Below are 22,782 nucleotides of genomic sequence, written 5' to 3'. Positions count from 1 at the left end.
GTGATGATTTTCATATTACTTGTAATTTTCATGGTTGATTTTAATATGGCTTGTTAAAAGAACAGGTAATACAGTAGTCCACCTAGTGAAAAGTGAAACACTTGTTCTGGACAAATTTGTATAGGCTCCTTTCTTCTAACCTTAGCGGAACTTGACTTGAACGACTAACATGAACCCATATCAAATTATAGTACTTTAAATTACGTGTAAAAAATTAGAAGTTTGGAGATTTTTTTTTTCATCCCATGTGTTTATTTGGGTCTTAAATCAAAAATTAAAAATTTGCAGAGTCCAATATAATTCCGACCAGACTGTTTGAAATGATTCCATAACATTTCTGTCCTGACAGTTCAAAAATGTCATAGCAGGTGAGTTATCCTTTCCTCCTGATGTTTACATTCACCACACCAGCTACGCTTCAATCACCATATAGCCCGCTTCTCAGACAATGTGCATGGCATCCCTCATTGTGAACATCCATAACTTAAGCCACAAAGTCGCCTTTTATGGTGCAACATGCTGAAGCCGAGGTATTCAATTTTAAAGATGGATAAAAAGCATGTTACAAGGTTCAATGACCCTGGCCTTGACATGAGTGAGCTTTTGGAGAAGATAACCTCAAGAAAAGAAATGAATTGTTACTGCAGAAATTGCAACTGGTGCATTTGATGACCTGATGTAGATGGAAAGAGAAGGTGTGATGATGCTATTCCATGTTAAGGGTTGTGTGGTTCGGATTTCCCTGCTACTGGTACATGAGGACTTCAGCCATGTCAAAATAGAAAGTCTAATGCTGTTTAGATCTACAAGTACATCCACGAAATAAAAGTAAGTATTACAGGAGGCCATAGTAGATCTAAACACAAGGCAGCACTCACTCCGCTCAGTATAGCCTGTGGTAGAGAAGACCAGGGTTAAAGTGTAACAGTTAGTACTTAAATATCTATGAAAAAAAAAAAAAACAGATAATTAATATGCAGAAAAATATAATTTATTATTCTCGTGAGAAACACTGCCGCAGTTATTTTCCTAGTACATAAAAAAGCCCGAGTCCCTCCTATATTCCAGTAGCAATTACTCAACAAAACTGAAATAGTTCTATAGCTTATGCTACCAAGCCTAAAGTTACATACTCTGTAAAAAACATTGAAACATTCACACTTGACGATTCTACAGAATAATAATCTCTCTGTAGTCTGTATAGACTATTCTATTGGCTTGTAAATTACACAATTGGTAATTGGTTCAACTTAAGCTGCACTAAGCTGTTGTAATACCAGTATGGCTGTATGATTTCGGCATGTTTCCATCAACTGCAAAGTTTCAAGTGGCCCCAGGCAGAGCCAAACGAATTCCATCTATTTCAGGCTTTGCTTCGATTTGGCAACCCAAACGAGACCTAGACAAGTAATCATTGAGATCAAGAACCAGGAGAGGCAACTCAAGTAAATGAACAAAGTAGATAAACTCACGTTTCTGTTAGCCCAAAGGCAAGGTCCAACATGTCATTTTCTTCGTCAGTTGGGTCCAGCAGTTTGTTGTAGTAATCCACATCCTGCCATGCAAAGCAAGCAAATGTTTAGACATGGGGACAGATGAGGTAACTATAACTCTAAGGAAGATATTGACTGATTTACCATCACGATAAGGTGACATGTAGAACACGCACAGGATCCTTCACATGCTCCTGTGAAAAATAAGTTGTTGAGTTACTTGAGTACAAACAAAGTTTGAGGGAACATTTAGCAGAACACAATTTGATTACCAATAACCAAGATAGCCATTATGAAGAGCACTGGGAAATAAAACAGGTGTTTCATAATTTCATGATTGGACAAACCACTGATCTCGCCCAAAGAGACTAAGGTCCAGAAAGGGGTTTCAGAATGAGTAAAATGCTTACCTTCTAGCTCAATGTCATTTGAAAGAGCAGCTTCTAGCATACTTGTGCCAACAGGAACCTTTGCGTGTTTCTGTGTTCCATCCGTTTCAACAAAGGTTACACTTACTCTGTAGTGTTACAAGAACAGTAGACAATAGCGTAAAAGAATGCAGGTGGAGAGGCTGGTAGGTTACATGATAAATTAAACAACAGACTAATCAAAGACAAACCACCTAAATTTGTGCCTGCCTATGCTATTGCTAAGTGCTAACAATGGATTCTTGTGGTACTACATTTTTTGGTTTATCAAAATAATGGTATTCTGATCAATGTTTAGATAGAAATAATATGTGCAGAGAAAACAGCAGGGATGCTTACGTTTGCTCAACTTCATTTTTATCATTGCAAGAGTCAGTAGCAGTAGTACAAAGATATCGATGCACCTGCAAAAAAATAAAAACAGTAATGCATATGAGCATATGAAAGTAGAAACAATACTAAAGACTACCCTTATGATTCATCAACTGCCCAAATAGCAGTATCAGCTCATTCTAAGCAAACAGCCAAATAAGAATGTCCTGCATAGGGCTAGGTCATGTCTAAAGCATAATCATCAAGTAATTGCTACCAACAGATAGGTAAATGAAGCTTTCCTGCTTATATTAGATTGCAGTGAATTACAAAAACCTTAATAATAGAGTTACATTAGCAAGAGAAGCCTTTTAACATAAAGCCAACATAACCTTGAACCATAGGAAAAATCAGCCTTTGCTATAGGTTAAAGGATAGAGGATCAAAGTATGAGTTCAGTAATACAATAACCACAAAGCCAGCAGTGAATACCATACTAGTGCATATCATTGCTGGTATCTATTTAAATAATCAAATAAATCCAAATTATGATTAAGTGATACCTGGGGAGGAAGCTGAAGCAAAGTCTGTACCCGGGAAGAAGAAACATTTAAATATGGAGCCTTTGGCATGCAAACAAATTTCCCTACCAGAATAAAGAAATTGGTATATAAAGTTAGGAAAAGAAAAAAAAAAAACCCTCTGCACCTTTTCATTAATAACTCATGGTACTTTTACCCAGAAGCATAAGTTGTCATGAACACTAATTAAAACCTTATGATTGCTTATTGTGAAACCATAAAAATAGTTTTATGAGATTTAATACTTTATTTGTTGAACCACCAGAGCCTTTTCTTTCCTAATTCTAAGTATTCAGCAAAATTACAAAAAAAAAATTGACTAATAAAAACAATTCATGAAAGCTTAAAAGAATTGCAGTTATTTTGATTTGCAATTACCCACCCTAGCTGTGGGGAAATGCAGCAAGCATCAGCTACCGAGATATACCACAAGAGACCTCTTTGCCACCTACTAGGGCCACAAGTATAGGATACAATTCTACCAAATCTGTTTCCCTTTGTTTATTTTCTCACATTTAATTGACATTTTTGCTGAATGTTTAGAATAGCAACTATTGAGCATGCTTTTATTGTTAAGTTTGTGCCTGTTTACCCAAAAACAAAGTACAGGTCGAAAAATCACTATGTTCGTATACTCAACTATTCAAAGCCCATCCAACAAATAATTAGGTTACTCTCAATTTCCCAGCTCTCAGTACCACAGTTCAATCTCATACAAACCTGAGCATCAACTTGCTAAAGTTTTTGTTACGCTAGTATGATTAAGACAGCTAATACCTATAATGTATCAATCTACACGCAATATAGCTGTAATAATAACTTCTAAAATAATGCTCACAATCTATACAAGTGACTACTAACTTGTCATAGCAAAATTCTAATCCACAGCACAAAATAGCCCCTATATCAACCTTCAAGTGAATGCCACTATCAGACCTCCTACCAATGTATGAGAAAGCTCAAGGCGATTCAGAATTTTTCGTAGGCCTTGACAAAGTGAGGCACATATAATAAACAATAAAAAAGATCTGAAAAAAAAACTGTGATGTGCGGTGTGCCTCTATGAACCTCAGTTGCGCTTAATCAAAATCACTTTGCCTATACCACAAAAAAGCGAATGACCCCTAACGCCATGCACCTCAACTGCTCAAACACTGCATCCTACTGAAAACCTTATCTCAAAAGGAATATATTATTTTAGGCTTTTAGCTGAATTGATGGAAACATAACTTATCAATAAAAGCACATAAAAGCCCCGTATCACATTTTAGAAATACAGATAATAAATAGCGCAATCTATCTAAACAAACATGAAAGTGATACAAAGAGTTAACAAACACCAACCAATCAACCATTTTAAATAAGAAAATTTAATAGAAAGGAAATTTGAATATTCAAAAACAAACCTTGGGTCAATCTCTTAATTGCCTGAGCTCCAAGACCAGAAATTATAGAAATCCACATATCTTGGTGAGTTTAGAGACTATATACTCACAATCTGAAATTCAAACAGAAGATAGCTCATCAAAGATTGAAAATATAGTAAGTTTGTCAAAAGAGAATAAAAGCAAATACTTGAAGGATACTTAAACAGTAACTATTGGGCAGTTCGCATGAAGGGGTTGATTATGAACAGCATACACCCTGTCCGAATGCTAACTGTTAATAGAGAGATTTAAAATTGAATACAAGAAACTTAAAGAGTTGTAGTTACCATGTTGCCATGTTTGCTTTAATGGAAAACTAAAGCTCAAATTCTTAAGCAATTAGTTACCAATGACGAATCAACCTAAGAAGTGAACACAATGATGGTAATACATTGATATCCTAATTAAAAAAACTGCAGTATTTTGGGGTTGCTGGACCTAAAACTGCAGCAGGTCAAGCACTGAATCAAGGATATACAAGTTCAGTCGCTATCTAATATGTTGGACTAGAAAGAGGGAGAGAAACTGAGAGAGGGGAACAGAGAATCACATCAAGGTTCTTGTTGGCACAAACTGCACAAGTATGTTTAAAACTGCTTTTTGAACTTATCGTCTTCACTCAACTTTTCGTTTTCATATCAAGTGTAGCCATGTAGGCTTAATTTTCTCTGATTAAATTTCGTAGCAAACAACAATCCATCACATGATCACAGGCCCTAACCCTGAGTCCCTGACCCCAGAGCCTATATGAATATAATGACGACAAAATTCTTAAAGGAAACAACTCTATCACATCCTTGCTCTAGCACATTTCATGCTAAAGAACTCCTCTGCACATTCTGGCTGTTGCTGCATTACAGATTCGAATACGAATACAGACACAGGAAAGCAGCAACAAAAACAACTAGAAAGGACATGGCTACGGCAAGGTACGTCATCAATACACGAAGAAGTAACGCTGTTAGAATCATCTCATGAAGATGCTTTCAGATAATATTGGGTAACATCATTGCAAAATAGCTGATTCTTTCAACATAAACCAATGCCGCCAAAATCAAAGCATTCATACTGAACTCAAGCTAGCAATTAGATTAAAACATTCAAAATTCCATTTCCTATTGCTTTTCAATTAAAGAAAAACCGCAAATCAACAAAGCACATAAACAATTTGAACAATGCATTGATTATGTCAAAAAACTAAAGAATCAAATTATGATAAAAATTAGCGCCAGATTAACATATTACAGTATATGAAATTACAAATTAGGGCAACATCTATTGCACCGATCATCGATTAGGATCAACAAGAAAAGTAATCGAATTAAACAATAAACTTTAAGGAATGAGAGATGAATTGAAGTACCTGAGAAAATGTTGAATGGAGAAACAAAGATTTGATAGTTGAGTTGAAGAAGATTGAAATTCGAATGTTGGTAGTTTCACGTAGGGGTGTCCGTTCGGTTTTCGGTTTGGATTTAGTCCAAATCCGATCCAATCCGAAATATAATTCGATTTTCAATTTTCCAATCCGATCCGATCCGAATTTCTCTCTTGATCTAATCCGATCCAATCTGAATTAAAATTCGGTTATTTGGATCCGATCCGAAAATCCAAATTATAATACATTATTTTTTTAGCGTCTAATACAATTATAAAAATAAAGCTTTACTATAAATAAAAGTCTTCAAAATCATGATTAAAATACATAGTTCAACGTCAAGTCATTAATTAATTAATACAAAGTCTCTCTAATTTATTTTATGTAGTATTAAGTATTTGAGCTAAACTTCAAAATATACAGAAATCCATATTTATACAAGCTTAATTTTACAATTCGGTTTTCGGTTTAGATTGGATCCAATTAGGGTCAATCCGATCCAATCCGAAAATCCGAATTTCCAAAAAATCTCAATCCGATCCGATCCGATTTAAAGTTCGGATCCGATCCGAATTGATAATTCGGTTTGGATTGGATTGGATTTCGGTTTTTATCCGAATTATGGACACCCCTAGTTTCACGAGGTATTTACCGCCGCCACTGCCGCCGTATGTAGATGAGCAGTGTGGTCGTCGGCAGTGGGGTTTGTTGCCGGGAGATAAATGTCTTAACTGGTTTGGTAAATTTGGTTAAGGGAAAAAAATGCCTCTATAATGGGCCAAACTCTAAAGTTTATGGATCATTTTTTCAAATTGGTTGATCAAGTAAAAGGTTACAACTTTGTATTGAGGGAGCCTTCAACAATCCGCTTGATATGCATGACATTATTGTAATAATTTACATTGTTTTTGTTTTTTCTATTTTTAATAAATAAAAAGCATATCCTTGTCCTTCGACACCTCTATTCTCGGCACCCATCATAGCCACTACCACCAATAATTACTCTATCCCAACATCACGGAGAAGGCACCATTTCCTTAGATCTTCAAAACCTATTATCGACACCATGACTCCATCAATGCCATTGGGGAAGCATCTCCTAAAACGCCGCTTCACGACTGTAAATCGATCGGCCAAACAAAAGACACGCTAATAGCTAAGTGTATAAAGTAGTCATATATAACCCCTTATGGAAAGCATTTCCTAAACACTGCTTCGCGGCTAGCTAGGGTCGGTCAAGTCTAAGTGAAGATGAGGGCATGTGGTCTAGTTAGAGTTAAGTCGAAAATCTAGGATAGAGTAGCCAAGAAAAAAGGAAACCTGAGATTGGGAGAACGGAGGAAGAAAGCGCCGAAATTACAAAGTCACACACAAATCAATGGTTGAAATGACTATCATACCTTCTAATATGCAAAAGTTTGTAAATCAGACTTATCAACTTGAAATTCTTCCTTTATATTATATTATGGGTTATTGAGTAAATCATGTGACTCGTAGTCAATTAGTCATGTACTATTATCAATTGAATATACAATGTATATGACCAACTTGAATGTTGAGGTTACAAGTTGTTTGAATAAAAAACCGAAAGTAGTTTTTTGTTCGATGTACTATGCTATTGTGAATATGTGTTATGTGATTGTGAATATTATAAAACTCACACTTTGATCTCTAACTCTATAATTTTTAGTTTGATAAAATATCATATTTAGACAACTTAGCCTTGGTTAACCTTCTAGATAGCCGTCTTTGAAAGATACAATAATATAAAGTTGAACATGACACAAATTTCACAAGAACAACCGTGTCATTCCAATTCTATTGTTTATTCTCTAGCATCCTAGGTCATGATCCTCCACTTTGTCAAACCATTCGATCTCGGCTCCAAACTTCCAAGTTGTGTGCCTGTTTCTTTGACGGGTGGTCATAAATCTAGGTTCTAGAATATCAACACATCGCTTATATTCGACCCAAAGTCATATACTAGTAATTTGATTGAAAAAGGTCTCAAACAAGCAAGTTGCTGAATTTATTCCCCAACTCATACTTTGGTCCTTTGGAGACCTATAAATTAATTTCACTCCTTACTTTTGCGACTTTGAAAATGTATTGTTTTATATGGGTCTAGCATTAAAGGCTATGGTGGTTTATGAAGCTCTACACTTCTACTCTTATAGAAATCGTATAGTATGAGAGTACGCATAGAAATCGTTAATAAAAAATATAACATTTGATTTTGAAAGAAAAGTGAATACAAATATAGTGTTTTACGAATTTCACTTACTTAGACTTATCTTAAATAATACTCAATATAGTATGAATTTTATAGTGACGATATAAACATTATTTTTGTATAGTGATTACATGTACTTAAAAATATATACTTGTAGAGTTTTTTTTACTTGGATTTCACTTCCTTGAAAATTGATGAACTTATGTAAAATGTTAGACTTGAACTTATTTTATCAAAACTACAGCCTTGCACCCTTTTTTTCAATCAAATTATAGAATTTTGTACCTTCTTACTTATTAAGCTTTGTACTATTTGTGTTTATGTTACCTTATTAAATTTTATTGTATTTATGAATTGAAAATAGGTAGCCGGCCTTTTATTAGCCCCGTCCATGAAATTAATTAATCAAAATTTATTTTATCCAAAATAACTACAACGTATATACTTTATTGGTGTAAATTAAAGAACATAGCCTCATGAGGGTAAACCAATCTTGATAACTCATAAAATATTTTTTTACTTTTAAATAAGGCAAAAGCTAACGAGAGTCCTCGGAGCGTTAGATAAGATAACTAAATGTGAAAATATTATAGTAAAAATAATATTAATTATACCGATCGACGCGTGATTTTTTCATGCATTTCGAACTTAATATTATTTTAAGTAATATATTAATCCCTTATCTAACACCCCAGACGAAACGCTTGTTAGGAAGATCCTTTAAATAAAACAAAAGAAAAAGCCCGCAAACCACAAAATACCACCACTAGAATTCCTCATAGTAAGCAAAGCTAAACGCATTATAATTATTATTTGTAGCTGTTTTCATAAGCTATATATCTTTCAACATACTTTAAAAGACCTACCTATATTTTTAAAACCACAAAAGCAAAATGTGGGCTCTAAATTTAATACCGTCTCTTAACTAATAAAAGGTTACAATTTTTAATTCTTTCATACATGCAATCTTCATGCTTTTCTATGTCTTTTGACACCATCAAAAAAATTCGATTCCTCAACATTAGAAAAATAAACGGCCCTTCTGTTTTGAAAAGTTACCTCTTCCAGAAAAACCATTTACTTTTATCTTCCAACGACATATCGTACTACACACAAAGAGTATATTCCATTTTCCAAAACCATATTATATAAACTCAATTCATCAATATAATTTGTTACAACGCCATACATAGAAATAAACCATAGTATTTTAACCATTCACGTGACGAATTAATATTAGGAATGGGTAGTGATAATGTCGTCGTAGTTGCGGATGGCCGAGATGGCGAGGCGAGGAGGATAGTGGTGGCCGTGGATGAGAGTGAAGAGAGCATGTACGCTTTGTCATGGTGCCTTAACAACATCGTTCAACGACAACCACGAAATTATTGTAAGGATGCCCTTGTACTCCTCCATGCCAAGCGACCTACTGTTGTGTACCCTGGCTTGGATAGCTCAGGTATTATTTCATCATCATATCATCGTCTCAAAATATATTCTTTAGGGCATAGGTCTATATATGTTCAGTTAGTCTTGATGATCGCCTGTGCTTGTAAATTTATGGTCAACTCCATTGAAAAGCTTTATTGATATGCCTAATTGGGTGGGCATCATGCCATTATGATGAAAGGTCTCTAGCTATAAAACCCTATTTGTTTGGTGCAAAGTTAAAGACCAGTCCTCTGATAATACAAAGAAATTATAGACTAGTATTTTTATTAAAAGCTTCTTTTTTAGCAATTATTTTTGCACTTGTATTATACTTGGTAAATATTCTTGTTGAATTCTACAAATATGAATATATGTGAAGTACTCCGTATATATTTTCTTTTGTATTTGTTCGTTCAAAATTAATTGTTTACTGTTGAATATCCAGCATATTTGAGCTCCCATGATGCTTTATCATCACTAGATAGGCGGGACAATGAAATGGCATGTTGGATCCTTCAGAAGGCCGATAAGCTTTGTGCGGAGCATGATGTGAGTGATTAGTGATTGGCCTTCCTACTTCAATTAACTCTCTAGCGTTCAATCTTTTAGTATTATTACTTAAGCGAAAATTGATTTGCAATAATATTCACTAACTCGTGTTTATACTTGTGTTTGTCATCGTGAACACTTTTGTGATAAAATTAGTTTAGTTTTTAATTTGCCGTTTTTACAAAAAAAATTTATTCAATTTCCTAGGTGAAAGTCGAGAAAAAGGTAGAAGAAGGGGATCCAGGGGATGTAATATGTGAGATGGTGAAAGTTTTGAAGGCGGACTTGCTTGTCATGGGAAGCCATGGGTATAGTCAACTCGCCAGGTAATTTATACATCAAAAACGTCGCGTTAAAACTTATTACCTTTAATTTTATTTCTTACATTTTTCTTACACAAAAAACGTTGTGATGCCAACTTATTACCTTCTGTTTGGAATTTTTGTTTCATTTTATAGTTTGTAAATTTACATCCTTCATTTATTGTGTGCATACAAATGAATGACAGGGCGATAATGAGGAGTGTGAGCCATCACTGCGTCCAAAATGCGAGCTGCCCTGTTTTAGTTGTTAAGATGCCAAAATAAAATGCTCGTCTTGGCTATGCGAAAAAAAGAGAATACGAACCATTATTTTCATCAATATATGTTACTGCTAGTAAAAATACAGAAAATACAAGTTTATCAATATGATAAACAAAATCTGTTTATTAAATGGCAAAATTGTAAACAAATCGACAACTTTTTATTAAATATAGGGTCATTGTTGTTGATAGGGCCCACTGTTGATATATTTACGAAAATGTCATGCTAACAGGACATTTATGTTGTTTTATTTACCATTTTGCCATATGATAAACAGATTTTGTCTATCAAATTGATTAAGTGGAGCTTCCTCGTAAAAATTCTAGTCAAGGACTTGAATTTCACATATCCGTTATACAGTTGAAGTATGATTTTTTATTTATTTTTTGCCTTAAAGTGAGCTATACGATAATATGATTAATTTTGTATAATGTTCTTATGCCCAAAGATTGAACCAAATTCTGAAATTATTGTATTAGTCCAAGCCATTTGTCAAGGAAATCAGGCTGCTGCTGCTGCTGCTAATTATAATAACAGTCCCGTTGTTTGTGATTACAAGGCAAACAAGAGCACAAAATTACTTCCTGAAGTGCTGAATCAAACCATGTAAATCAGACTGCTGCAATTTCGCTTCTAAAAGGAAAACAAGAAGCATCAAATGATCTTTTCACAGGGATAACACCTACTTAACGGAATTATTAGCGGAAATAGGACCTTCTTGAGCTAAACATAATGAGGTATTGCTATAGGCGCTAACAAAGGAGAATACAGACAGAAACTATACCAGTAAAAGAGATACGCAACGAATTAGACATAACTCAGCTCATTTACCATTCCAGAATCTCTATATAATGTTTAATATATTACGAAAAACTGGAACTTTTGTTGGCCTTCTGCTATTATCCACCAAATATAGCCTAATTGAGATAAACCAATCTGTCATACAGGCCTTTAACTTGGTGTCATTTGAATCTACTACCAAAAACCTATGCTAAAAGTTGACAAGAGAAAATTGCCAGCGAACAATGAGCCTGAATTAAAAATAATTAAGATCCTCGTCTAAAGACTTCATATTGATCTGCTCTTCAAAGTTCATCCTGTAAAACACACAACAAAAAATGACCGAAATTAGGAAATAAAGACAATGTCAGCACACTGTTGTGCAATATACAGAGGAAATTTATCAATGGACATACATGCTTGTCCTCATCCTTGTCATCTGATTTGTCAGCATCAGCATCAGAGTCGTCAGCATCGGCTTCATCTTCATCCTCAGCCTGGAGAAACCATGAAAAAATAAGGGGCTTGCCCACTAACATTTTTCTCAAGATAGAATTGAAAAGTATACTCAGACCAGAGATTTAGTTTAAAACTTACATCAGAATCAACGGGGCTGTCCTTGGTTTCCTGCTTGGAGTATCAAAATTGAGTCAGTATACAATATAATTCATGCGATAATGGAAAGAATAATCACCACACCACCACAATCATACAGGAAAACAATCCACGACATCAAGCCAAACACAGGCCAGTTGGCATTGAGGCGTCCTGATTTCTAAGCAATCATGAAGTTACACAAATTAATTTGAAAAGATTCAATAGCATTATTAGTGACATGAGGTTTTAAAGACCTGAGACCATATGTTGGTTTTTTATTGACAGATAGTATAAGTTAATTGGAGCAATAAACTAATATCCAACTGGATGCCCCCATCCAGGCTTCCACTTTATTACTGGTTACGATTCTTACAAACATGTAATAGTGTTCAGAAGAGACACGAAAGAGATGTCACAAGGATATACTCAAAGAAGCTTCATATACAATACACATTAAAAAAGACAAATAAAAATAAAAATATAACGCTCATACCTCTTCTTCCCTCTTCTTCTCAGCCTCCTCAAAAGCAGCCTTCTCAGCCTGCAAAGATATGCAAAACATGTCGGATAACTCAAATACAAAGACTGAAATACTGAAGATAATCGCTTCCTAACTTGAGAAACAAGCCAACTTACATCCTTTTGCTTGCCCCAGGTCTCTTCAGCCAGCTGTTTTGCATACTCAGGGTCATCAGAGACCAAGACATTGTCAAAGAGTGTGCCAGACTTAACCTGAAAAATATCACTGACATCATCAATATGCTTATCATAATAGCATCGAGCATATATCAACATTCAACACAAGAAAAGAACTAAAAGCTACCTGCCACAACTCAACACCAACATATCTGAGGTTGGGGTAAACATAGAGTTCTGGGTCATCCTTGAATTCTGAAATATGAAAGTAATTTAATCAGATATTCAACTTAAATTTAAGAGATTCTGGCCGCGAAAAAAAAAAAAAAAAGGCAAGGGGTAATGTAGACATAGAAGTGAGAACAAGATGCAAACCTGGGTTGTCAATCAAAGGTGCCTTCCACTTGCCTTTGTAGTTGGGGTTCTTGATTTTCTGTAATCAACATATATAACTTGTTAACTATAAGCAATGCAAATCAATTTCGTGAAGATTTGACAAATAAAGGAAAAGGAACAAACCTTTGCCTTCCATGGACCCTTGTACTCGGGGTTTGGAATGGTCGGAGCAGTCCACTCACCATCTTCCTCATCATCCCAGTCCTCTGGCTGAAAATCATATGACATGTCAGCCATATCCAATAGCAAAGTCTGACTTTAAACATTTTACACATATTTAAACACACATTACCTTCTTAGCATCAGCATCGGGAATTTCTTTTGGGATGTCATCATAACCCTATAAAAATCAAGATACATGATAAGTTCATCATTCCAACACGAAGATAAAAATTCAGCAATCTAATTATCATCCAGTATCAAAAGGGAGAAGGAGGATCAGAAAAATAATATAAATACCTCTGGTTTTTTGTCTTCAGGGTCAGGAATGTACTCCTTGTCATCCCAATCCTCAGGCTAAAAATCACACATTCATCAGATTAATTAGTATAAATGTTCAGTTGCCCATCCAAATGGAACTGGAAGATCAATTACGAATTTTCTCAGAAAGTAAATACCTTTTTAGCCTCTGGGTCCTTGATCTTCTTAGGAGGAAGTAGATCCCAGTCATCGTAAAGACTACCAGTTTGTTTCTCCTGGTTGTCGATAAGAATGCTGTAGGTAGCATCTGGGCGGAGAATGAAGGTATAAACATGAGTCAGCTGGTCAGTCTCACAAGGGACATCCTTCTTGATCAAGTGATTTGTTTCATTGCGGTTAAGAATGGCATGTACTTTCTTAGTACTGTAGCCACAGATATCAGGACCAAACATAATGCTGCAACAACAACAACAAATTATACATTTCAAATCAGTAAAATTGAACACTTAAAAACAAAAGTAATAATGCAAAAGCACAGTCCTTTAATGGAACCAAAAAAATAGTTACCTGTATGGGGTATCCCCACCAAATTTCTTCTGGTCAACTTCACCACTGAGTAGCTTCATGTAACCACCTCCACAATCAAGCTTCTGTTCATGCTTAACAGAAAATTGGAAGACTAGGGTTTTATCCTTATTGCTGAATTCTGGGAATTCAGCAGAGATAGCGTAAAATCTGTAGTCCTCGCTAGTTTGGATACCTGCAACACATGGGTTAAAGAAGTTATAACTTAAGAAGCAAAACCAGAAGACAAATGCTTGGATATACTGGAAAATACATCATCAAAGAATACCTTTGTCATTTGCATCCCCATTCCATTTGCCGGAAGTGTAATTCCACTCTCCAGCGATGCTTTCGTCCTTCTTCCAGTCAGATTTGACCCAACGACTCTCCCATCCATCTTGATTAGCCAAAAGAAATGAAATTAATACAAGAGAAAAAATCAAGATACAAACTTCTCAACAACTCAATGCCTTTAAAATATGGTAACCATGCTTGTAAGTTGTAACTACACTTTCATGTCTTTATAAGGGATCAAGGGAGATCACAGTCAAGGGTATGATGAAATTGTAAGAAATCTGGTGCTCACATGGTAATAGCTAAGCTAACACACTTATAGTACTAAATATTAGTTTCACACAAAGTTTGCAGGGAAATATAACTTCCATTATTAGTCTTCTAAGACCTGATTCAGCTTGAAAGTGTACTCCGACTTTTAATTCAACCTCAACATCCTCAAATACTCATCTCGGATCCTTACCACAGTCCCATATGAGTAGTGGAGTACCAAAATGTTAAGTAGGATTTAGGAATCGGCATCAAGCCAAAACAGTCATTTAAATTGAAACACTTAGGGCATGCTTGAATTGAGGGAGATGTATTACTAGGGTAATAAAAGTCAAACTAAGCAAAATGAAAGTGAATATAGGGAAGGAGGAGATAGTGATGGTGTGATTGTAAGGAAAATTATGTAGTGATAGGTGTGGTATGAAGTGAAGAAAGAGGAAGTCAAACTAAGCAAAATGAAAGTGAAAATAGGGAAGGAGGAGATAGTGATGGTGTGATTGTAAGGAAAATTATGTAGTGATGGGTGTGGTATGAAGCGAAGAAAGAGGAACTAATACCCTCATTTTGGGGGTAATAGTTACACTAGGGGGAGGGTGGGTAACTATTACCCTCATTATAAGGATAATAATTCCTCCATCTCTCTCTTTTCCTCATGGCTCAATTATCTTATTTCATTTGTAAATACCTTACTCTCCTACGACAACCCTACTAATTACTTATGTTTTTTCAAGTTTAACTTTTATTAAACCTTAATATATTACCCCCAACCCAAGCATGCCCTTAAATTAAACCTTAAAATATTAAGGCATTGCATCGGTTGTCCATACATTCATGATACACCGAGACAGCCTACACAGATACACCGTACACCAATTCTGTGTCATTTCTCATAGATATGGCTAGTTCATGGGGACACTTCACTCTGAACGACAAGGACTACTCGGTGACACTCTGATTCAACAATTATAATTCGTTGACTAATTTACAATTCACAGAAGTCATTTTCATTCATTTAGAACTTCTGAATTATATAATCAGCTGCAAAAAACAACAGATAGATCAAATTTTGCACGGATCTACAATAAATTCGAACAATCAAGAAAATCAGATCCATACACAATCATATCAAAAAACACATCAATCATATCAAAATTAACAACCAAATCAACAACAATTAAAATGGCGTATGATATAAACAAAATCAAGCCAAATTAGACACTAAAACAGGCGTCATTTCATCAAATCAATCAACAAATTTCATGATCCGAATCAAAATTCAGCTAAATTCTAATCAATCAATCAATCAAATCAGAAATCATGTAACAAACAACAAATTACAAAATAAAAAAATCAGATCCAGAATCCAAATTAACAAATTGAATACAACAGATAAAATGCAAGGAAGAGCGTATACCGTCGAAGCGTTCTTCAAAGAAGACTTTAGCAGAAGCAATGGCGAAGAGAGAGAGTAAGACGAGGAGAGAGAAAGCTGTAGGGTTTCGACGCCGAATCTCCATTGTTGCGAACTCTGAGGAGTGTGTGAGAGGAGAGAGAAAACTGAGGAAGGTGAGAAATGTAGAAATGACCATGAAATCAAGGCTAATTATATTGGGGAAGTTTAGACTTTTTCTAACGAGTTTTTAATTTACACTTGGTTAGTCCTAAGTGGAAATTATTTTATGACGTGGTCCAATGGATTTTTGACACGTTGGATACCAGTGTCATTGGATTGACGTGGCGAGTTCTTATTGGGAATTTACACGAGCTGGTTTGAGTGTGAAATTATGCTTTTGCCCTTGGTTTATGGTGTTATTTAGTGAAAATGCCATTTGGTTGGGTTTTTGGGTTTTTTTACTACTGTTTTTGGGGTTTATTAAGAATAGTCACGTGAGATGCGCATGTGCACATTTATTGGTTTGTGATTTTAAAGGAAAGTATTTTTATTATTTTTGTGGAAATAAAGGTATATTAATGTGGTGTTAAATGAAAGATCAATGCAAAAATATTACTATGTGGGACATACAAAATTAACTATAATTTGAAAATTCAAATGGGTTGGGTTTAGAGTAGATTAATATTATAAAAAAACAAAAATAAAAAATAAAAATATTTTAAGACCTAGGGGCGTTGGATAAGATAACTAAAAGTAGAATTATTAAATTAAAATGAACATTATACACCAACCGACTCACCGTGTTTTTGGCATGCATTCCCAAATTAAACTATTTTAGGAAATATTTTAAATGTTTATCTAACTCTTGGGGCGTTTGTTAGCAAGATCCTAATATAATTATGCTTGAAATTTTTATATAATTTATTTGGATTATTTTAATTACAACCATAAATCATTTATTATCCTCAAGACAAATCATGCAAAGACAAACCATAAAAAAAGTAAAACCACCACAGATGGGGCGGCAATGGGGTTTGGAAGGGGGGGTTGGGTAGGCCATGATCTCCTATTAATTTGAAGATCACTCAAAAGTTATGGCATAGTTGGTGATCTAAAGTCATACATGTTCATTTTGAAATTATAAACATTAAAAATTTAGAATTACAGTCGGATCAATGTCTTAAAATTTTAGTGTATTAATTTTACGAGTTAGATATGAGCGTGAAATACATTAGTTTCGCTTGCTTAAAATAAAATTATGGTTCCATCACTACCACGAGATATTAATCATGATAACACCCCTCCCCACCTAATAAGGCTAGTATATTCCTAAATCCTAAAATTCTAATTGTGAAGTGGACCAAGTGTTGTCATTTTGAAGAGAGAAAAATATAGTATAAAGTTACTAATAGCAACTATCACTTCAACGTGACCTTATAAAATAAAAGAGAATACAAGTTTATAATCTTGATAAATAAAAATTGTTTATCAAAGGGTGTATATGTAAATTACATCTAATTTTTGGTTAACTGTTGTTTCTCTCTCCTCCTTCAACCTTTTGGTATTTTTTTATTTTCTCTCTCTTCCTTCAACCTTTTGTTGTTTCGTCTCTCCCCCTTCAACCTTCAATTTCAATGGTGGAAAATACCCTTTCTCACTATGACTCGACAAGTGACATCTATGGAGGAAGAAAAGCTTACCTACCCTCTAGGGTTAACCATGTTCGTTATTTTCACTTTGTTATTTGAGTTTTCGTTTAATTCCGGCGGCTGGTACGAAGTCGAATTTAATAGAGGAAGGAAAACTCAGCTACCCATCAGGGTTAACCATGCCATTAATTTCTCCTTTTGTTAATAGGGTTTTCCTTTAATTTTGCCGGCGAAATCGACGAAAATGGTGTTAAACAGACTTGGAAGAGAAGGTGAAAGTGAGCAAAGATTGGAGGAAGAAGATTAAGGTGGGTGGGAAGAAAAAATATAAACAAGAGGAAGAAGATGAACATGAAGAAGAAGGTGGGAGGAAGAAGATGAATAGTAGTAAACGGTGTTAACTCTAAAAATCAGTCCAACTTGTCCTAGTGGCCCACAAACAGGAAAAATATATTTTTTAAATCAAAAAATGCAATTTTCAATGCAACTTATTTACGAAAATGCCATTTGATAAACATAATTTGTTTATCAAGGTTATAAACTGGGGCTTGCTTATAAAATAATATGAATTTTGTTAGGTATTGATAGTTAGAATGTAAGATGAGTGCAATAAGAACATGCCCCAATCCTCACGTAAGTTAACTAGCCCATTTCTGGATGCTTAACTTTGAAGCCAAATAAAAGGAATACATTTGCATTAAAAAGCGACCATGATCTTATTGATAATAATTATTGCTTATTACTTTCTCTTTTTTTCTTAATATTTACATAATTTTTTAATTCAAAACTTCTATCTAAAGTATCCATAAAACTATCATTATAAATCTGCACTTTGGATGCAACTACTCTTATAAAAATAGCAAGATCAGTTTTCCTAGAGTAGTTTACCAATTTAACAATTTTCGGGTTCACAACAGTAAGATATCACATGGGATAAGCTTAAAAAACCAATTGAAGATGAGAATGATCTACATTTGCATTTTATGTGTTTTCTATTACTGCATGTTACCTACTCCGACTTGATAGCAAGTTTCGGTTAAATAGAGGACAAATCATGCAACACCGAGGATGATCAATGGAGTGACTACCCTAGTTTATTTGATAGTTGTATGAGATGGTCAAGGCCCTATGTTGGCCTAGATTAGCTTCAACTTCCTTATTGATCAATATGATGGGTGATGGTCCATAACTGCAATGAAATTGGCAAGATGATTGACTTCTCGGTTTACATGCTCATGATGTTGCCAAATAGCTAATTCCATGGACCTCTTGGTTGAACTGTTGCAAGATAATTATATATTCTGCTGGATAGCAAATTAACAATATTATAAGCAGTCCATAACGGTGTAGTTCTAAACAAGGTTGACAGTCAGACCATGGACCGCAAAGAATGGAGCAAACACCACAGATTCCACTGACATGAATTTGTTAAGGATGTTGAGTGCAGGGCCGGAGGTGTCCTTAAAATGGAAGTCGCTAATGGTGCTGCCAATGAATGCCGCCTTGGGTGAATTTGACCCTTTGTGGTCCCAGCATTTTGGCATGATTCATAAAACAAGCCTGCATAGCATAGCTAATTTCTTCTGTTCTGGTGTACATTACAATAGGCATGTATGGTAACTAGTTTTTTTAATTGCGAATTAATAAAAAAGTTTCCAAATTTATGTGGCATCACTATAACTAAAATTTGGTGTGCCTAACCTTTCCGGTGGCAGCAGTTGTGTTGCCAGCAGCATCAAGAGCATTAGTTCACTCTTAAGTCATGACGGCTTCTAGCTAATGCCCGTGCCCACCAAGCTGCCTTTCCCCAGCATTATCACCAATGGGAGTATGGGAGAAAATTGGACCACAAGCATCAATAGCAATGCCAGTTGGTATTGGAGCAGGGAATTCCCAAAAAAACATTGCATTTGCATACACACCAGCCAGAGTGTCTGCAATACAGAGTAACTTTAACATATATGGATGTTGTAAGAGCCTGTAACAGAAGTATAACCCAAAGCCTAACAAAAAATCACATTCTTTTCTACTCTTGTTCTGCTTACATCAGCCACATCCTGCACTTGGCTACGAGTAACATTAACAATTAACGAATATTAGCAGTTTATGGCTTAGGAAGCTAGCTCTCGTGTTTGTTCATTCAAGGTATGCTGACACCACTAATGGCTGATAATCTCTACAATAACAAGAGTTCTGTCATACAAAGTGAAAGATGTATGGAAAACAAAAGCATACCCCTTCCAACACCCTGGCTTTTACCATCCTCTTCTACTCATCTCTGCAAGAAAAAGAACCAAGGTCTAAAGGTTAGCATTTTGCAAAGGGAAGCCTTAAATCTTCACATGGAGAAGCTTCTACAGTTCTACCAGCAAAAACCATACATGAGAACAGCCCAGGAAAAGACAGGAAATATGGATGTATTGATTGTTGCGATAAATGGGCTGAAAGTAAGAGGCAACAGTCCTAATGTCCACTTTTGACTAATTGCAAGATGTTTGCTATGAGCTGCAATTGCCAATTTGTTTGCACTATTCTCAGACTGGTATTCTGCGTAAGAAATTCTCTGCATCCAGTACTCCCACAAAGTTGCTTCAGTAAGAGGTCCATACATACTTTGAGACATTTTTAAGAGCAATCAGAAGTCAGAACGAATGAACGATGCCCCAGCCCATTGAGTCAATGCACTCAATTGGAACACGGAAACAAGGGTAGCTGACCAAGTCAAGAGAATCTCAATAGCTCAAGTTGCATATATTGAAACTAAGGCTTTTTCAGTCCATAATAAATAAGGGAAATTATTTTAAATGTGATTCCCATTCTTAAATGCACATTCCCAATCTAAACATCTCACGTCGACAGCAGACTGTCATTTACATTACCAACCATGCTACTGACCAATGAAACTATCTCTTGGCATACAAATTGGCATGTGACTTGGTTCATCCTTATGTGTGATCTTCATGATTGCATGCTTGGGTTGCCCACAAAGGCAATGGTGCCTGAAATTTTACTGGAAGACCAGTAATAGGGTGTTCTAATGACAAACTCTCTGCATGAAGACTATGGGCATCACAAATTTCCCCTTTCCACTCACAGACACCTTCATATTTTACATCTCCTTTAATTGACAGTCCAAGGTACTGACAGTGCAACCTGATCTGATGTGTCCTTCCACTCTTTGGAAAAGCTCGGACCAATATCTCATCCCTTCCGTGGTTAGCATCTGTTGATGATTTATCCTCAACAACCACAACTTTTTCTAGATTTTCTGCACACTGGAATGACTCTTTAAAATGGATTACCCTATTTACTGACAATAGCTCAAAAAGTGTCTCCATGTCCTTCACCACAGATCCACCAGGTAGTTTCCGACCAACATCTGACGCAGCATATACACGCCAAGCACCAAATTTAGATCTACCATGGCCAGATTTCAACCTGATTCTATCCCATTTTGGTGCAGACCCTACACAAAGAGCCATATATGTTTTCTGAACCTTGTGATCAGTAAATGCCTTGACAAGCTTGGCAGCTACTTTGTGAAATTTGGTTATAACCATTACACCACTTGTATCACGATCCAACCTGTTAGCAAGATGTAACTCTGAAGCTTCAACTGAATCTGAAAATACCCAATGCAATTGCACATAAGTTGAAATAGTAAGGTTCAAAACCCCAAAAGATTTAAAACTCCTACTATTGAACATACTCTTGCACATAATGGTTTGTCCATTTCACAAATGTTATGGCATCTATGTCTCATTATAAAAGCCCTGCTCACTCGTAATGGCAAGCATCATCATCAGTATTTCAAACTATACAAGCAGCAATGTTCAGCATCCAGGACAATGGCCCTAAGCAAGCATATTATTCCTCTTCCCTCACTTTAATTGCCCAATACATCCACCTCTCACCACAAATTAAATTTATGAAAATAATTCATTTCTTTGCTACAAGCTACTTGCATTAACATCAAAATAGATCAAACTCCCTAGTTCAAGCATAATCTTCATGCCCATTTTCTCTAATTCATTTCATTACCAAACAAGTTGTAATCAATCAAACATTACATAAAATTATACAGAGTAATTCCAACATAAAAATATGCAAATTAAATTTAATTCAAACATTTATAGCATCTGGGTTATGCCCAAAATTCAATAACAATCTTATAAATCTGATCAAATAAATCCAAAACTTCCAAATGTTACATATATTATTAAATAACTCAAAAGAAAGATCAACAAACCAGAAGATTGTTGAAGAAGACGAGGGACAGAAGACAGGACAGTCTCACAGTAAATCCCAGAGGGTTTATTAACAACAAGCAACCATTGATCCTCGAAGATGACGTCATCTCTGGAAAGAGAGAAAACAGTGGCCTTTGAAGAAGCAGCCATGGCTCTGCTAAGCTCGATTTCCTTAGAAATTAGAGGTAATGGTGGGGATAATGGAGTTGGGTAAGAGGAATTTGATGAGGTTTTTGGCAAATGGGTTTCTTCCATTGAAGTTGAATTTGATTGTTTTAGAGTTTCAATTGACATTGAAATTTGTAGGGTTGATTGAGAAAAGTGTTTGATTAGGGAGAGTTTGATGGGGTGCAAGAGTTTAGAAGTTAGAGGGTGAGTGAAGAGCATCAGAGAATAAACATTACGAGGGCGAAACGGAGGAACATGAGGTCTTTTTTTTTTTTTTTTTTTTTTTTTTTTTTTTTTTTTTTAATTCTACTTATACGTAGTTATTTTTGTTGAGAAAAACGGGAAATGAGTTTAATCACGGTACAAAGTGTCCATCAATACATAAGGTATCATCTCGTTTGGGGCATGATTTTTTCAAACTTGTTCAATCCCAAAAGAAATTAGCCTAGTAAGCTGATGAGCTATATTATTTGCTTCCCGCTTTATAAAATCAAGGTCAGAGTAGTAGATATCAGCCTTCGTCAATCTCTTGGTGATGGCTTGAAAATCATATTTGATAATGATCTTCTTCAAGCCATGTCTACGGGCAAGCTTGGCAGGCTGCGAAGAGAACATATTGTTGAACTAAATACAAATTATTTTAAATCTTTATAAAATTTGATAAAATCGTACAATTACACTGGTTAAACTAGTAATTCTATATACGAAGTATGAAAAAAGAAAAGAATAAAAAACCATCATCTATAATATGGAGTAAACAATTATTGAAAACATGCGCATCTCTTGTCAAATTTCAACAATTGGAGTATCAAACATGTCAACCAAGAAGCAAATCAAGCATCAGATTAGATAACTAACATAGGACATTTAGTAGTAAATTCCATAGTAATCAATTATTGTAATATTTCAGGATTAGCTTTTAATTTCTATATTTTAAACCGACACGTTA

The 22,782-nt window shown here is 35.2% G+C and overlaps 4 protein-coding genes across 5 annotated transcripts; 1 reads left to right on the top strand and 3 right to left on the bottom strand.

Moving 5' to 3' along the window:
* Nucleotides 1-615: 615 nt before the first annotated feature.
* Nucleotides 616-6,083, bottom strand: LOC110736767 (2Fe-2S ferredoxin-like). The gene is made up of 8 exons (XM_021917070.1): nt 5,605-6,083; nt 4,221-4,312; nt 2,797-2,879; nt 2,261-2,325; nt 1,904-2,010; nt 1,638-1,687; nt 1,473-1,555; nt 616-1,399 (listed from the first exon to the last, which is right to left on the bottom strand). Exons 2-8 carry the CDS (start codon nt 4,276-4,278, stop codon nt 1,324-1,326), a joined length of 522 nt encoding a protein of 173 aa, XP_021772762.1. The 5' UTR covers nt 4,279-4,312; nt 5,605-6,083; the 3' UTR covers nt 616-1,323.
* Nucleotides 6,084-9,009: 2,926 nt separating this feature from the next.
* Nucleotides 9,010-10,917, top strand: LOC110736768 (universal stress protein A-like protein). The gene is made up of 4 exons (XM_021917071.1): nt 9,010-9,311; nt 9,729-9,832; nt 10,040-10,158; nt 10,341-10,917. The coding sequence occupies exons 1-4, from the start codon at nt 9,095-9,097 to the stop codon at nt 10,417-10,419; spliced, it is 519 nt and encodes a 172-aa protein (XP_021772763.1). The 5' UTR covers nt 9,010-9,094; the 3' UTR covers nt 10,420-10,917.
* A 306-nt stretch (nt 10,918-11,223) lies between these two features.
* Nucleotides 11,224-15,966, bottom strand: LOC110736764 (calreticulin). The gene is made up of 14 exons (XM_021917067.1): nt 15,788-15,966; nt 14,099-14,206; nt 13,813-14,005; nt 13,443-13,701; nt 13,285-13,341; nt 13,118-13,165; nt 12,949-13,035; nt 12,805-12,862; nt 12,617-12,684; nt 12,430-12,525; nt 12,287-12,334; nt 11,794-11,823; nt 11,613-11,693; nt 11,224-11,513 (listed from the first exon to the last, which is right to left on the bottom strand). The coding sequence occupies exons 1-14, from the start codon at nt 15,960-15,962 to the stop codon at nt 11,502-11,504; spliced, it is 1,320 nt and encodes a 439-aa protein (XP_021772759.1). The 5' UTR covers nt 15,963-15,966; the 3' UTR covers nt 11,224-11,501.
* Nucleotides 15,967-18,145: 2,179 nt separating this feature from the next.
* Nucleotides 18,146-22,646, bottom strand: LOC110736765 (RNA pseudouridine synthase 1-like). Of its 2 annotated transcripts, XR_002514273.1 has the most exons (4): nt 21,665-22,646; nt 19,797-21,037; nt 19,651-19,693; nt 18,146-19,349 (listed from the first exon to the last, which is right to left on the bottom strand). XR_002514273.1 is itself a non-coding variant. In XM_021917068.1 (2 exons), the coding sequence occupies exons 1-2, from the start codon at nt 22,050-22,052 to the stop codon at nt 20,361-20,363; spliced, it is 1,065 nt and encodes a 354-aa protein (XP_021772760.1). In that variant the 5' UTR covers nt 22,053-22,646; the 3' UTR covers nt 19,753-20,360. The 2 variants fall into 2 exon arrangements, 1 of the variants encoding a protein (XP_021772760.1); XM_021917068.1 differs by lacking the exons at nt 18,146-19,349; nt 19,651-19,693 and having other exon boundaries at nt 19,753-21,037.
* Between the last annotated feature and the right edge of the window lie 136 nt (nt 22,647-22,782).

Source organism: Chenopodium quinoa, unplaced genomic scaffold (assembly GCF_001683475.1).
Source record: "Chenopodium quinoa cultivar QQ74 unplaced genomic scaffold, ASM168347v1, whole genome shotgun sequence".
In the NCBI taxonomy this organism is placed as follows: Eukaryota; Viridiplantae; Streptophyta; class Magnoliopsida; order Caryophyllales; family Amaranthaceae; genus Chenopodium; species Chenopodium quinoa.
The sequence above is the reverse complement of the archived record's forward strand: the minus strand, read 5'-3'. Positions and strand labels throughout refer to the sequence as shown.

Coding starts and splice junctions, on each gene's coding strand:
- LOC110736768 (XM_021917071.1), top strand. CDS start 9,095: ATGGGTAGTGATAATGTCGTCGTAGTTGCGGATGGCCGAGATGGCGAG. Junction 9,312..9,728: donor CCCTGGCTTGGATAGCTCAG/GTATTATTTCAT, acceptor TTGAATATCCAG/CATATTTGAGCTCCCATGAT. Junction 9,833..10,039: donor AGCTTTGTGCGGAGCATGAT/GTGAGTGATTAG, acceptor TCAATTTCCTAG/GTGAAAGTCGAGAAAAAGGT.
- LOC110736767 (XM_021917070.1), bottom strand. CDS start 4,278: ATGTGGATTTCTATAATTTCTGGTCTTGGAGCTCAGGCAATTAAGAGA. Junction 2,326..2,796: donor TGCTTCAGCTTCCTCCCCAG/GTATCACTTAAT, acceptor ATTTTTTTGCAG/GTGCATCGATATCTTTGTAC. Junction 1,400..1,472: donor GCCTTTGGGCTAACAGAAAC/GTGAGTTTATCT, acceptor TTACTTGTCTAG/GTCTCGTTTGGGTTGCCAAA.
- LOC110736765 (XM_021917068.1), bottom strand. CDS start 22,052: ATGCTCTTCACTCACCCTCTAACTTCTAAACTCTTGCACCCCATCAAA. Junction 21,038..21,664: donor TCTTCTTCAACAATCTTCTG/GTTTGTTGATCT, acceptor GGGTATTTTCAG/ATTCAGTTGAAGCTTCAGAG.
- LOC110736764 (XM_021917067.1), bottom strand. CDS start 15,962: ATGGTCATTTCTACATTTCTCACCTTCCTCAGTTTTCTCTCTCCTCTC. Junction 13,036..13,117: donor CCGATGCTGATGCTAAGAAG/GTAATGTGTGTT, acceptor TATGATTTTCAG/CCAGAGGACTGGGATGATGA. Junction 12,335..12,429: donor CCTGGGGCAAGCAAAAGGAT/GTAAGTTGGCTT, acceptor ATATCTTTGCAG/GCTGAGAAGGCTGCTTTTGA.